At 46.7% G+C, this 13858-nt stretch overlaps 1 protein-coding gene and 1 long non-coding RNA gene across 2 annotated transcripts in view; one reads left to right on the forward strand and one right to left on the reverse strand.

Annotated features, from left to right (window-relative positions):
• STAB2 (stabilin 2) overlaps positions 1-13858 on the forward strand; it is a 165980-nt gene that overhangs the window by 103583 nt on the left and 48539 nt on the right. Inside the window, exons 39-43 of the mRNA XM_075007690.1 lie at positions 1586-1681; positions 4495-4540; positions 7853-7929; positions 9968-10093; positions 11989-12062. Coding sequence (XP_074863791.1) covers positions 1586-1681; positions 4495-4540; positions 7853-7929; positions 9968-10093; positions 11989-12062 — 419 coding nt within the window. The remainder of the gene's footprint in view (positions 1-1585; positions 1682-4494; positions 4541-7852; positions 7930-9967; positions 10094-11988; positions 12063-13858) is intronic.
• The window catches only part of LOC142020094 (uncharacterized), a 70981-nt gene that overhangs the window by 39863 nt on the left and 17260 nt on the right, over positions 1-13858 (reverse strand). The window lies entirely within an intron of this gene.

Raw genomic sequence — 13858 nt, forward strand, 5'->3', positions numbered from 1 at the left:
TGTCCGCTACTGACATCCTAAGAAGGCCACATGTCCATGTTACAGAGGGCCAGCCTGATGCATGACCCAGCTGGGGGGGTGTTTTCCTGCTCCTCTGCTTTTCACAGCCCTTCTCTGCTCTTTGGCTCCACCTGCTGAGCCTCCAACATCACTGGCTTGGTCTAGCACAGTAGCTCTCACCTTATTACACACTGAGGCCTGCTTATGTCACAATATGTAACCTAGGTCAGGGGGACCAGATGGCAAGGCAGCAGCAGACCCAGCCCTGAACCTGGACCCCCGCCATACAGCTGCCCCAGGTCCTGGTGTTCACAGAACCAGCTGGGAGCCTCAGAACCCCACCATGCAGCTGCACTGGGCTCTGGTGTGTATGGGGCTGGGCAAATGCCCCAGAACATCCATGGTCAGCTAGAAGTCCCAAACCCCATTTCTGCACCCCTTCTGCGAGCCCTGAACCCCAAGCACTGGGCCTCCACCACAAGCCCAAGACTCCACAAGGCCACTGGGGAGCCATGGATCCCAGACTACCACTACTTGGAGCAGGCTGGCAACCCTGACCCTGCCATGCTGGGCAGCAGGGCAGCCTGGACCACCAAAGTCCAGCACCTGGGAGCCTGGCAGACCCTGACATGCCAGGAGCCTGTAGTACTTTGCTGAGCTGGGCCACAGCTGTGCACTAATTGGGTCACACACAGCCTGTGAGCCCCAGATTGAGAACCGCTGGTTTAGCAGCTTGCAGCAAGGTAGGGTACTGCGTGTAATCTTCCCCTGAGTGCTCTTTTCACAGCTCAACTGTGTCATTTAAAGTTAAAAAGCCCTAACAGGAAACAGTCACTTGACAGTTATACAGTTATACTTTTAGATTTATTCTCTGTTAAATGGCTAACAGACAAGCTGCCTGTATTGCTCTAAATAGATTGCTACTTCCTACAAGGGATTTTCAAAGGAAGAAAAGGGGAGTTAAAGCGTGGGCTAGGTGCTGAAGTATATGCCAAGGGTGAGGGGTCATAGGTGGGTTTCTACAGCCCATGTTGCTGCTCATGCTGCTGTGGCTTCACTGCTACATTTATCTGTGCTCAAGTCATACATCCAATTGCAGTGAAAACATACACTTAGCGGAACCTTTTGGAGTATGAGGGAAGAGTTTATTATGAAGAGTTATTGCAAAGGCACGTGTGTTCTGCACTGTGGGCAAGGACTAAAATCAATGTAGAATTCATTCAAATTTTAAATCTATGCCTGATCAAAAAAAAAAATGATGACTGCATGTATGCAAAATTCTGTCCATCGTGGAAGATGGGGAAACAGTCAAATGCTTTCATTGTGTTGGTAGGACAGGATGCTTATAAATGAAAGAAAATCAGTGAATCGTTTGTATTCTGGTGTGTATGAAAATATTATAGGCAGCTCTACTGGAGTTCTATATACTAGAGATATACAACTGAGTAAAGCACATTAGAAAACAAAGAGTGTTTAGGGAGAATACATGTAGGCAAATCGTCTACTGTTTTAGGTGTTGCTCTTTCACACGCGTGCTACTTTACACTGCATATTTTAAGTGGTTTACTTACATCTGTGCATTTAGAGTGTGCTTGTGTCCACGGGAAATGCAGCAGTGGCATTGAAGGAGATGGCTCTTGCGAGTGTGACGTTGGCTGGAGAGGCGTAAAATGTGAGAGCGGTAAGTGTGCCTTCTTCTCCTCTTGATGAACTCTTAGTACATGTGTTATGGAATACAGTACCGCAGCGAGGAATACATCCCAATGTACAGGGTACTTAAGGTTCTATCCCACACTGTAAGGTAACAAGCAGCAACCCAAGGCTGCAGAAAGGCAATGAGACCCTCAGCCTGACAGAGCAAAAAATGTCTTTGGGAAGTTTTCAGGCCTGTGAGAAGGAAATTAGCATCAAGGCTAATGGAGAATGAAGCAAGCCAGTTGACAGGCTTCATATTTAAATATATCCATTTGCTTGTCTACAGCTAATTCATCAGGGACTTTTTCATGACAAAATTCCCATGAAGGGTAAATGTGTAGTGTTTGCAGAGCAGAATTCTCTGCTATTAACTTTTGGTCTGCAGAGCCCCTCTCCCTCAATTCCTTCAAAATTGGCTTTGTCTATATAATATTGCATATGGCTTTATATTTACTTGTGAGTAATTAAGAGATATTTTAATTAGATGGTGGGAGACTAAGACCAGGACCTAGAGTAGAAAGCTGATTTTGCTAGAACTTTCAAGAGACCCAAAATAGTTAGGCACCCAACTTCCTTAGAAATTCAATTGGGTTTCAACAACTAATTCCCTTGGGCTCCTTTGCAAACACCAACCTTCGTGCTTAACTGTGGTCTCATATGCAACACAAATCATCATACAGAAACAGAATCTATATATAGTAAACTCTTTCATATCCAGCATTCTATTATCCAGAGTTCTCAAATAACCAGATTTTTAACAAAAAGTAAATTTTAGCTAGATTTTCCGTAAGTGCAGTATAGTAAAAGTAAATATAAATAAATACAGCAAATACAGTATAAGTTTACAGTGTACAATACTACTGTTGTTGGTAAAGAAAGTACCCTTCATATATGTTTGTTTGTTTCTCAATATCTAATCTCATTTTTTCTTTAGTGTTATGCATTGCCAGGTATACCTCTCTATTATCCAGAATGTTTGAATATCCAGCAACCTCCTGCTCCTGGGGCTGCCAGATATGGAGGAGTTTACTGTGGAAGTCACAAGTTAAATAAACTCGAGCATGTCCAATAGCAAGGCCCTGGGCCTCACTGACAAAGGAAACACAATAAATAAACATATTCAACAAAATAGGCTCAGAAGAGTCAAAAATCTGTGCCTGGAAGTTCCTAATGCAGATACAATACTGAGCTAAGAAAGAACATCTAACAAACCTATGAAAGAGCCCTGTGCAACAGTCAGCACAAATTCTACTTACCATTCAAGTCTTGCTTATGTTTTATTTTGAGGGCTTACATTGGCCTTGTGCAGTGCATCGCCTTGTGCTGTCTCTGCACAGAGTGAATCGTACTCCAGGGCATGTAGAATGGGGAGAACAGAGAGATTTTCGGAAGAGATTGAAAATGAAATTAGGTACAATGAGCTGGGATAATGGAGTCAAATGCTGCATTTTATGGTTATGAAGTGAAATAGGCTTGAATAGAATAGAATAATTAAATAGAAGATAGAATAGAATAGAATAGAATAGATAGATAGATAGATAGAATAGAATAGAATAAAATAGAATAGAAGAATTAAAAGGACCAATCAGACTTTCTTTCCCATCTTAGGTCAAGTCTACACTAGGCCAAAAAGTCTCTCTAAGATACCTATTTCTAGGTATGACAATTGCGTAGCCGGACATACAGAGAGAAGTTGACAGGAGAAACTCTCCCATTGACTTTCCTTACTCCTTGTGACAGTAAGGAGCACCAGGGCCGACTGTGGAGCCCCAGTGGTTCAATTTAGTGTGTCTCCGATAGGAATAGTGGGGACATGCTAAGTCACATCCTGGAAGAGCAAACCTGAAAGAGTTGATCTTCCAGTAAGCGTAGACATATCCTCAGATTTGCTGTGGAGCTGACTGAGGAAGGACCGGCCAAGTTGTAGGTACTGTGTAAAGATAAACCACTGATGACTTTTGTAACATCACTTTGTAAATGCACTGTCATCCGTACTTTACACTGCTCCAATGCCTCTGTGCACTCTATAGTTAAATTTCTGACAGCCTCACTTTCACTGCTTACGCAAAAATTGTGCTAACAGTTATGTTTGTCTTTAATTTTTTTGAAAACAAGTAAAACGAGAGGGAAGAAATGCAGTCCTAGTCAGCTGCACCACTTTTATCCCACATACCTCCCAACATAAGACACCTGTAGTCCATACCCAACAAATTGTGCTGCCTTATACAAAGAGAAGAATTTTCACTTTTACTCACACTGGGCACTACCTTACCCCAAGCAATCCCAGGGAGTTCAGTGGGACCTCTTGGGCAGTAGGGCACTGTTTATAGTACAGGGGTCAGCACCCCCCGGTACGGATGCAAAGAGCAGAATGCAAACCAATTTTCATGGGCATGCGAGATGGGAGCTCAGCTCCATCCCTCCTCCCCTATGCAGCCAGGAGCTTGCTCAAAGCCATGCTGCTTGTGGATGAACAAAAGACCTGCTAATGCTACCAACCACCACCCAAAGAGTAAAGCTCTGCATCTTCATTTATTTATTAATGATGCTGTTGTAAGTAGGACTATTAGTGACTTCAAAAGTATCACCAACATTCGGACCATACATAGAGGTCAAAAGGACAGATATCAGCACTCCACCTCAGAGAGGTTGCTGACCCCTGATTTAGTATAAGGATGACGGAAACTGGTTTTGCAAAAGAAAAAGTGAAGAATTTGAAACCACAGAAAAGGGTAAAGGAACTCATAGTTTTAGCCTCTTGACTTGCAAGGGTGTAAACATTCCTTTGGTCTCTTCCAGAAATTAAAGATGATGCATGCAACAGCACGTGCCACACCAGCGCTAAGTATGTATGAAATCTGGCCACTTTCAGAGTCATTCTCATGACGTAATGTGAATGTTCTTTGGGTTTGTGTTTCCAGACATGGGCACGTATGCACAAAAATTGGGTATACAGACATGCACCTGCTATATATGCATATGGAAAGTAAGAATGTGCACAGAGCAGAAGCTCTGGGTGCCTAAAATTAGAGGTTAAGATGAAGTTGCACTAAAGTTTTGGTATTTTAAGAGGTAGCATTCTTACAACCATGTCCTATTCAAGGTAGCATGTTCATTTGTTTCTGTAAGCAGTTCAGTCTGAGATACTGTGCATCATAGTATCTGTCCTCCTTCCCTCTCCCCACATGGTTTCATTACTTCTTCATCACCTTCATTCCTCTAGCAGTCCTACCAGCGCCACCTTCTCTTCACTTTTTAATCCTGATCCCTCTCCCTTCTCACCAACCTAAATCCAGAACCCACATCCACACCTGGGCCGCCTCCCCTTTCTATTGCTCTTCATTTCTGGTGATGTGTGTTCCTGCCCTAGTCTCCCCTCCGTCTCTGGCTTCTCCACTCCCACACCAATCCTTGCTACACCTCTACCCATCAGTTGCCATAATTCCTAACCTCACACCCAACAGCACCATCTTAGCAGGGCAAGGGGAGGAGCTGTACCCTGACATCCTGCGCTCATGAACATGACGTTTACAATCTCCATCTGGTGCTCCTGTCCTCCAGTTCATCCCAGATCCTCTCCAGTCCAGCCTCCAGCCTTTGGTTTCCACTTCAACCAGTCTCAGTAAAGCATCTCATGACCATGTCCCAGCCAAAGCTCAGAACAAGTGCCCCATCCGCACCCTCCTTGACTTCTCAGCTGCCTTTCATACCAGAATGCATGCTGTTCTTCTTGGAAGCTTGTCCTCTGTTGGTTTCTGTGGCTGGTCTCTCCTAGCTCCCCTCCTACATCTCTAATTATTTCTTCAGTGAGGACCCTGCTCGTTCCCCCTCCCGTTTTCTACAGTGGTTCCACAGGGCCCTATTCTTGCTACCCTTTTCTCTCCACACTTACCTCTGGGTAATCTCATCCACAAACACAAATTCACCTACCCTCTCTGTGCTGGTGACTCACTGATCTTTGTTTCCTCTTCATCTGTCTCTCGACCAAAGTAAATGCCTGCCTTGCTGGCATTTCCTCATGACTGTCTAGTCATCAGCTCAAATTAAACATGTTGCCTCATTCATATCCATTGAGAAGGCTGCTGCAGAGATCATTTTCCTGGCCCCTTGCTTTGACCATTTCACCTCGCTCTTTGAATTCCTCCCCTTGCTTTCCCTTCCCTCTGCTAGCAAACAATGTATTTACTGTCAAGGCCCTTCACAGCCCATCCCCCTCCTACCTACAATCTACTCTCATAATAAAATTATAAGCATTGATAGCTAGCAGGGACCATCTGACCATCCAGTCTCAGTCACAGCCCTCCAATACCACCCACAAAGTAAATCCAACAACTGATATCAAGCCAAAGCATCACTCCCACAAGAAGCCATGTTGCTCTGTGCAACAGACCAAGAGCAGGAGGGACCAAGATTCACCAGCGCCAAAGTTCCCCCCCAGTGGCTGGCAGGGAAAGAAGTAAAATATGCCCATATATCCTAGCAGGTGACCCATCCCCACATGCTGCAGAGGAAGGCAAAACAAAAAACAAAACAAAACAAAAAACAAAAAATAATGAAAAAACCCCAAGGCTGCTGTCAATCTAACCTGGGAAGAAATTCCTTCCCAACCAATGGGTTTCACTTATACTCAGCATATCAGCAAGAAACAGCCAGCCAAGAATCTGGCAGAAACAATGCTCCAGCCACCTCAGAGATCTGGCCTGTGCAGGGTTCAGACAGTATGATGCAGAGCCTGGCTGCCTGCCCACAAGGAGCATGGGAGGGCGGGGGGCGGGGGGCAGTCTCCAGAGTGAGGGGCCACGGGCAATTGGGGCACAGGTGGGTAGAGGCCAGCCAATCCCCAGAGCAAGGAGCTGGGGAAAATCAGGGCACAGCAGGGTGGGGGTTTGTCCCTCAAGCAAGGGATCAGAGAGAGATGGGGCCTGGGCAGCCTGGCTAAGAAAGCAGTACCTACCTCCTCTCATCTGGAGTTGGGAGTCAGGTCTGAAGCTTCTGCCCAGTCCAACTCCTCCAGCAACAGCTGCCCTTCCCACCCTCCCAGCAGCAGAAGTCAGTCACTGTAGTAACGAGACTTTTGGTGTCCGGCCAGCAGCCTCCTTTTGACCAGACTTTCTGTTTGAAAACCAGATGCCATGAAACCAAGCGGAGGCCCACCCTGTCCACTGTCCCACCTCCAGACATGCCCCACCCCCCCCCCGATGCTTCAGAACAAGGAGACAAAAGAACTTTCCAGAATACACTGCAGAGGGAATCCCATTTTGGCTGGCTGACTGCAACCCTAAAGTATGAGTTATGGAGTCTGTCTACCCTGCAGCCAAACACCCACAGCTGGCCTGCGTTAGTTGATTTGGGGTCATGAGTCTCAAGCTGCAGCGCTGTAAAATTGCAGTGTAGACTTTCAGAGCTCTGTACCACTCTGCCATCCAGGGCTCCCAGAGATCACGTGCCAGCATAAGCTGGAACTTCTATACCACAGTTTAATAGCCCTGTAGGCTTAGTCTCACAAACCCAAGTCTGCTGACACGGGCCAGCTGCAGGCATTTTTTCACAGTGTATCATATCCTCAGAAACATAAACTAGAAACCAACAGTGATCCCCAGCGTTATTGTGCCTGCTTTCTACCGCCACAAGCAATCCTGCCATACAACTGCTCTGGATGGCATTGCTGACTCCCATCTTCCACTGGCCAGTTGTGCCAGCCTCCGTCACTCACTTGTGAACAATCTTGTGCTTTCTCCCATGCTGCCCCTCACACTTAGGAGATGTTTCCCAAGCCCATCCACGAAATTCACTCATCCTCCTTCAAAATCCTCCTTAAATCACTCTTTGTTTGGGCTGCCTCCACAAAACAACGGGAAGCCCATGGGCATGCTGAGACCACTGCCTAGCCTGCTGAGTGGTGTTGTGCCCCTGTTCCTTTGTACTCCCCCATATCCAACTATTGATTCTCACCTAATATTTAGATTGCAAGCTCCTTGGGGTGAGGCTGTTTTCTTGTTCAGCATTTGTACAGCACCTAGCGTCATGGGTCCTGGTCCATTAACTGGTCTGAGGCACCAGGGTAATACAAAAAAATAAGCAATAATAATAAAGATACAGTAGAGCACCCATGACAATACAGAGCAGATTTCTAATATGCCGCCTTCCTCTTTTCTAGCTGCCTCCTCCAGTCTGATGGCTCTGCCTACTGCAAGTGCGCAGCTGGTTTTAAAGGGAATGGAACACACTGTACAGGCAAGTGGGCTTTGTTTTCTACCCTTTCGAAGAACGTGCTCGAAGCATTTGATATTCACTGTGAAACAGAAGAGTGTTGAGAGATGCATGTTTCCGCACAGGAAGCGAGAATGAGGACCTGCTGCCAGTTTATTCGAAACGAAGCGCCTGCCTCAGGTGCGGGTGCACAAAAACAAAGAGCTAGAAGTCTCTTAAATACAGCATATTGTATTAAAGTGAAAGACTAGGGGAAAGAGAACATAGTGTGCACAACTGGAGCTGAGTTAGTGCTGGGGTGGTGTAACATGGATTATGGCTGGTTTTTGTTTTCTAACCCAGTTTAATTAGCATAGGCTGATTGGAGGTACAGTGACAATCCTGGCTAGTTCTGTGGTTTTCTGAACTGAAGTATTTGTGTGGTGATAAACTAAAACTACTCTATGGATTTGCCAAAGAAAGAGGCAATTGCAGATAATCCCAGGTGTTCTTTTGAAAGCATGGAAAATCCAGCTTTAGGAAACAGACTGTTTCCTGCTGCTGTATGTGTTATTAATTCCCTAATCCTTATCTGGTTAAAATAATGCCCTTTGAAACAATGGAGCGTTTGTCTAACCACGCTGTATAGGACTGTCCTGTTGCCAGATTCTGGACCCTGCTTTGCAACACCCGAGTGGCGCAAATCAGCAAGCAAGCCAGTTTAATCTGCTACTGAGAAATTCCCTGTAGTAGGGAGACTCTAAGGTGGCACTGAACCAACCAAGGCTCTGTTTCATCTCCTCTTAGCCCCTGGGGTGGGGGCTTTCCTGAGAGAAAAGGATTATGGGCCATGTTGCCAGTCCTCTGTGGTCTAGCTCTTCTCGCTATTGGAACAGGTCTTGGACATCATGAGCAGTAAGCTGGTCCACTGCTCTAATTTTCACAGTGGACCAGCTGGTTCCATACACACCTTTGCACCACCCAGCACAGCATAAAATCTGGGAGCATTGAGGAAATGGCGAGAATGTCTATCTGAATAGCCAAAATCCTGCAGACCCTAGATATACTGAGACCCTTCTGTTTATGTTATGTTGGCTTTCATTTTTCTCCTGATGGGGACTTTCTTCCATAATCCGTCTGATTGATCTGATAGGGCTGTCCCTGTTGAAAACAATACATTCTGTTGCAGTAACTGAAAATGCTATGTCTTACAGTAGTGTGAGTACCACTAACAGAATACTGTGGATGTATTGTTTTTATCAGCCCGTGGGCCAAGTAGAACATGCTCAGCTTTAGCAAACAGGGAAGAGGGGTTTGAGTTTTATGCCCAGCCTCTGTCTCAGTAGGCTGATAGCGAAACGGAAACCTGTGCACTGTAGAAGCAACAAGCTGCCAATGGGTAATCCATGGATTGTCTGGGATGGGCAGGATCAGCCTAACCTCCTTCCATAGCAAGATATTTGATTCTGAATGGGGACATGTAAGCAGAGGTGGTCCCTTTGGTGTCTGATGTGGCATTCCAGAAGCTGTGCTTCTGTTTCCCTCTTGGATGCTTCATCTTATTCCATCCACAGGAATGTCCTCAACCTCTAGCCAAGACACATTTTAGAGTCTAACAACTCCCAGGGCCAAAATCCTTTAACGTGTCCAAGTGACATGACTAGCACTTTCAGGGCCCCTTTCCTTTTCAGTGCCAGTGCAGGGTTTACACCCCATCACAGGAGGTGCAAACTTTTCCAAATTAAGGAAACGTTGAAAGGATCCCTGTCATCCCATGAAACCTCTTTATTATTCGCAGTTAGATGAGGCAGCATCGGAGGGTGGAACATTTGGAGAACCAATCACAGCTGACTTCTTATTTCCCGTATTAGAAAGTTACTTTCCCCTGTCCCTATTTCAGTTTATAAGACATTCATATAAGACTATAATTACATCTATGGACTCTACCTCAGAAAAGTTTATTTGTCTAGGAAATCTCACTAAATTCCTTTTCCTTTGGAGGCATAACAAAGATCAGTTAATCTGCCAATTAAACAAACTCAGCACATTCATTTCATTTTTTATTTTCTTTCCCATTATACAGTTATTGATGCATGCGAGACAAGCAATGGTGGCTGTTCTGTGAAAGCAGAGTGTCGAAGAACTACTCCAGGAAACAGAGTATGTGTCTGTGCAGCTGGGTACACCGGCGATGGAATAGTCTGCCTTGGTAAGGGATCAGCGTATCGGGGCACTTGTCATGAGACAAGGAAGTGGTTCAATGCAGCAGAGCTGGCAGCCGCCACGGGCCCAGGGGCAAGGTGTCGGGGGATGGTTCCACGTCCCTACATGGGGTGGAGCCTCTGGCAGAAGGGGCGGGGCCAGGACCATCAGGCCTAAGTGCCACCCAGAGCACCTGGCTGCCTGCGCAACGCTCAGAAGCCGTGCAGAGTGGCAGAGTGACGCTCCCATAGCATTTAAAAGGGGGCCTCTGCAGCTGCCCTCCTTGCCCACTCTCAGGGGCAGGCCTAGTACAGTGATATCTATTCAACAGAGGCACTGTGTGTGTTAACACTGCGTGCTGTCCACTCTGTGTGGGGCGGCGCCCCAAAGATCTGTTTCCCTCCGCACACGCACACGTACATCCCTTGAGGAGAACCATAAGAAACTTAAAAAGCAAATGCAAAATTCAAGTATCTCCAAAACAAAATGACTCCACTGACCTCAGAGTAGTGAACGGCACCTTCAATCCAAGAGCCCTAGGCCTCCAGGTCGCTGCTCGAGAGGGCTGGTGCAAAGCCCACCGAAGTCAGAGACTCTTACCCATCTCAATGGGCACTTTGGATCAAGCCTGTGGCCCCTCTATGCCTTCAGGGAAAGGGCGAAAGAGTAAGGTCCAGCCCGTACTAGGAAATTAAGTCACTATAACTGCATCACTCAGGGATGTGAAAAATCCACGCCCCGGAGTGAAGTACGGGGGGCCCTTGTTATAAGCCCAGGTTACAGACCTAAGTAGTACAACTTAGAGCCAAACGACATATAAAGGGGAATTAGTAGCCATATGGAAGAGTGTAATCAGCTTGAAATACGTTCCCAACACAGACAGTTCACACACATGTGGTACATATCACGTACCTATAACCCACAGAAACAATAAATAGAAACAGAATAGAAATAAATAAGTAGAATAAATAAATAGTTAACTAGCAATAGTAAATAATAAGATATATAAAGAAATAGATAGAAAAAGATGAGCCAGCTCCCCCCAGCTCCCCGATGGCTCCCTGCCTGTTCCTGCCAGCTCCCTGCAGCTGTCCACCAGCTCCCTGCTGGCTCTCTGCCAGCTCCCCTCCTGTCCCCGCAGCTCCCCTCCAGCTCCCCACCTGTCCATGCCGGCTCTCCTCAGCTTCCTGCCAGCTCCCCACCTGTCCCCGCAGTTCCCCGCCAGTTTCCCACAGTTCCCCGTTGGTTCTCCAGCTACCTGCCAGCTCCCCACAGATCCACACCAATCCCCCGTGACTTCAGGGCTCACTTCCAGGGCCCCTGCACTACAGCGCCTGCCACCTGGCCACCACAAAGCTCCTCTATGTTCCTGGCTTTTGGTACCTCAGCCCCTGAACAACATAAGTGCAGATCAGTTATAATGAATCTGCTTTCTTGAATTACTTGACAATGTATAGATGAAACAACTTATAGTGAAGCAACTTATACGAGGAGCCCCATGTCGTTAAACCGACATAACACCCATTTCAGACAGCGCTATGTCAACCGGAGAATTGCCCTGTGAACATAGCTACCAGCTGTTAGGGAGCTGGAGTTCATATACTGATGGGAGAACCCTGAAGTGCTAAAGCAGTGCAGCTGAGCCACTGCAGCTTTTAAAATTGAAACAAGTCATTAAACTTCCCTGTATCCTTTCTAAAGTAATATTTCCTCCCTATTGCCTACTATTGCCAAAAGAGATGAAAGATACTTATCAGGAGAGCATTAGGTAGCAATGAGAATCCACCTGAAGGATTTACATTTGTCAAAAACCTGCCTGCCTAGTATACGTTGCATTCGCTAATTAATGATGTGAGAATCTGTAAATCACTGGGTTTTCTGCAATTGTTTTCTGTTATAAAGAAATCAACCCTTGCTTAGAAAATAACGGTGGCTGTGATAGAAATGCAGAATGCACTCAGACTGGACCCAATCAGGTAAGTCATGAGTCATCACAATTAAAAGGCCTCCTGTGATCATTCCCAACTAGGGCTGACTGAAAAATTTCCAAGTGAACTTTTTTTCTGTTCTTCTCCTCTTCTGGGACAGAAAATTGGGTTTTCCACAAACTGACTTTTGTGGGAGAGTTTGCTTTCCTCACCGTTTTTCTGTTTTTTCTTGGAAACCAAAAACCTAAAACATGTTGAGCAAATCCCCAAAAATGTCAGCCAAAACCATTTTTGATTTGGCTTTGGCCTGCATTTTTTTCATTTTTTCAAAATTTTCAGCTGTGAAGTATATTTTGGTGAGCATTCAGATGACAAAGAAATTCACTTCATTTTTGTCAAAATCTTCTGCAGAAAAATCCGCACCTCCCAGCCAGCTCTGGCCCCAGTGTCTAACAGACGTGTGCACAAGCAGATAAAACAAGAGAGCTGCGTCTACACGTGCACGCTACTTCGAAGCAGCGGCACTAACTTCGAAATAGCGCCCGTCACGTCTACACGCGTCGGGCGCTATTTCGAAGTTGAAATCGACGTTAGGCGGCGAGACGTCGAAGTCGCTAACCCCATGAGGGGATGGGAATAGCGCCCTACTTCGACGTTCAACATCGAAGTAGGGACGTGTAGACGATCCGCGTCCCGCAACATCGAAATAGCGGGGTCCTCCATGGCGGCCATCAGCTGGGGGGTTGAGAGATACTCTCTCTCCAGCCCTTGCGGGGCTCTGTGGTCACCGTGGGCAGCAGCCCTTAGCCCAGGGCTTCTGGCTGCTGCTGCTGCAGCTGGGGGTCCGTGCTGCATATACAGGGTCTGCAACTAGTTGTTGGCTCTGTGTATCTTGCACTGTTTAATGAAAGTGTGTCTGGGAGGGGCCCTTTAAGGGAGCGACTTGCTGTTGAGTCCGCCCCGTGACCCTGTCTGCAGCTGTGCCTGGCTCCCTTATTTCGATGTGTGCTACTTTGGCGTGTAGACGTTCCCTCGCTGTGCCTATTTCGATGTTGGGCTGAGCAACGTCGAAGTTGAACATCGACGTTGCCAGCCCTGGAGGACGTGTAGACGTTATTCATCGAAATAGCCTATTTTGATGTCGCAACATCGAAATAAGCTATTTCGAAGTTGGGTGCACGTGTAGACGTAGCCGAGATGTCTAGCTTTGCAATCTAGTTGCAGTAACACTGTAGTTACACTTTTTATACTTGTAATTACCACTGTTTTCACGTGACTGGACGTTTAGCTATATGAAGGAAGTTCCTGTTACTACACTTCTACATTGCTAATTTGCTGTAATTGCTATGGGCTGGACAGTAGCCTACAATCCACATGGCTGTGCTTCCCCAGCAGCAAGGCGTGGAACAGAGAGTGGGAATAATAATCTGTTTCCTGCTCCTGCTGTACTCCAGGGGGCTTGCTACCTGCATCAGCCCTTTGCTGACACAGATGACTTCCTCCTTTGCATCAGCTAGAGGTACAACCAGAATTTTCTCCTTCCCCAGCCCTGCATCCATGCCAGAGCTCTCTCCCTGCCTCTGCACCACACCTGAGCCCTCTCCACTGCACCCAGCCTATACACACTTTTCTCCTGCCACTCGTCTCCCAGCCCCATGTTCTTCCTTTCACATTGCCCCACTGCAGCTCTCAGGTCTCCCCTCTGCCTCCAGCTCTACAGACAGTCCCTGCCTGCTGCCCCACACTCAGCCCTGCCCTTTTCCCTCCTCATTTTCCTGCCCCCCCCAACTCCAAGCACTCCCCCTGCACCCAGCCTGATGGTCTCTTCACACCACACATAATAC

The sequence above is a fragment of the Carettochelys insculpta genome, chromosome 1 (genome assembly GCF_033958435.1).
Source record: "Carettochelys insculpta isolate YL-2023 chromosome 1, ASM3395843v1, whole genome shotgun sequence".
Taxonomy (NCBI): Eukaryota; Metazoa; Chordata; order Testudines; family Carettochelyidae; genus Carettochelys; species Carettochelys insculpta.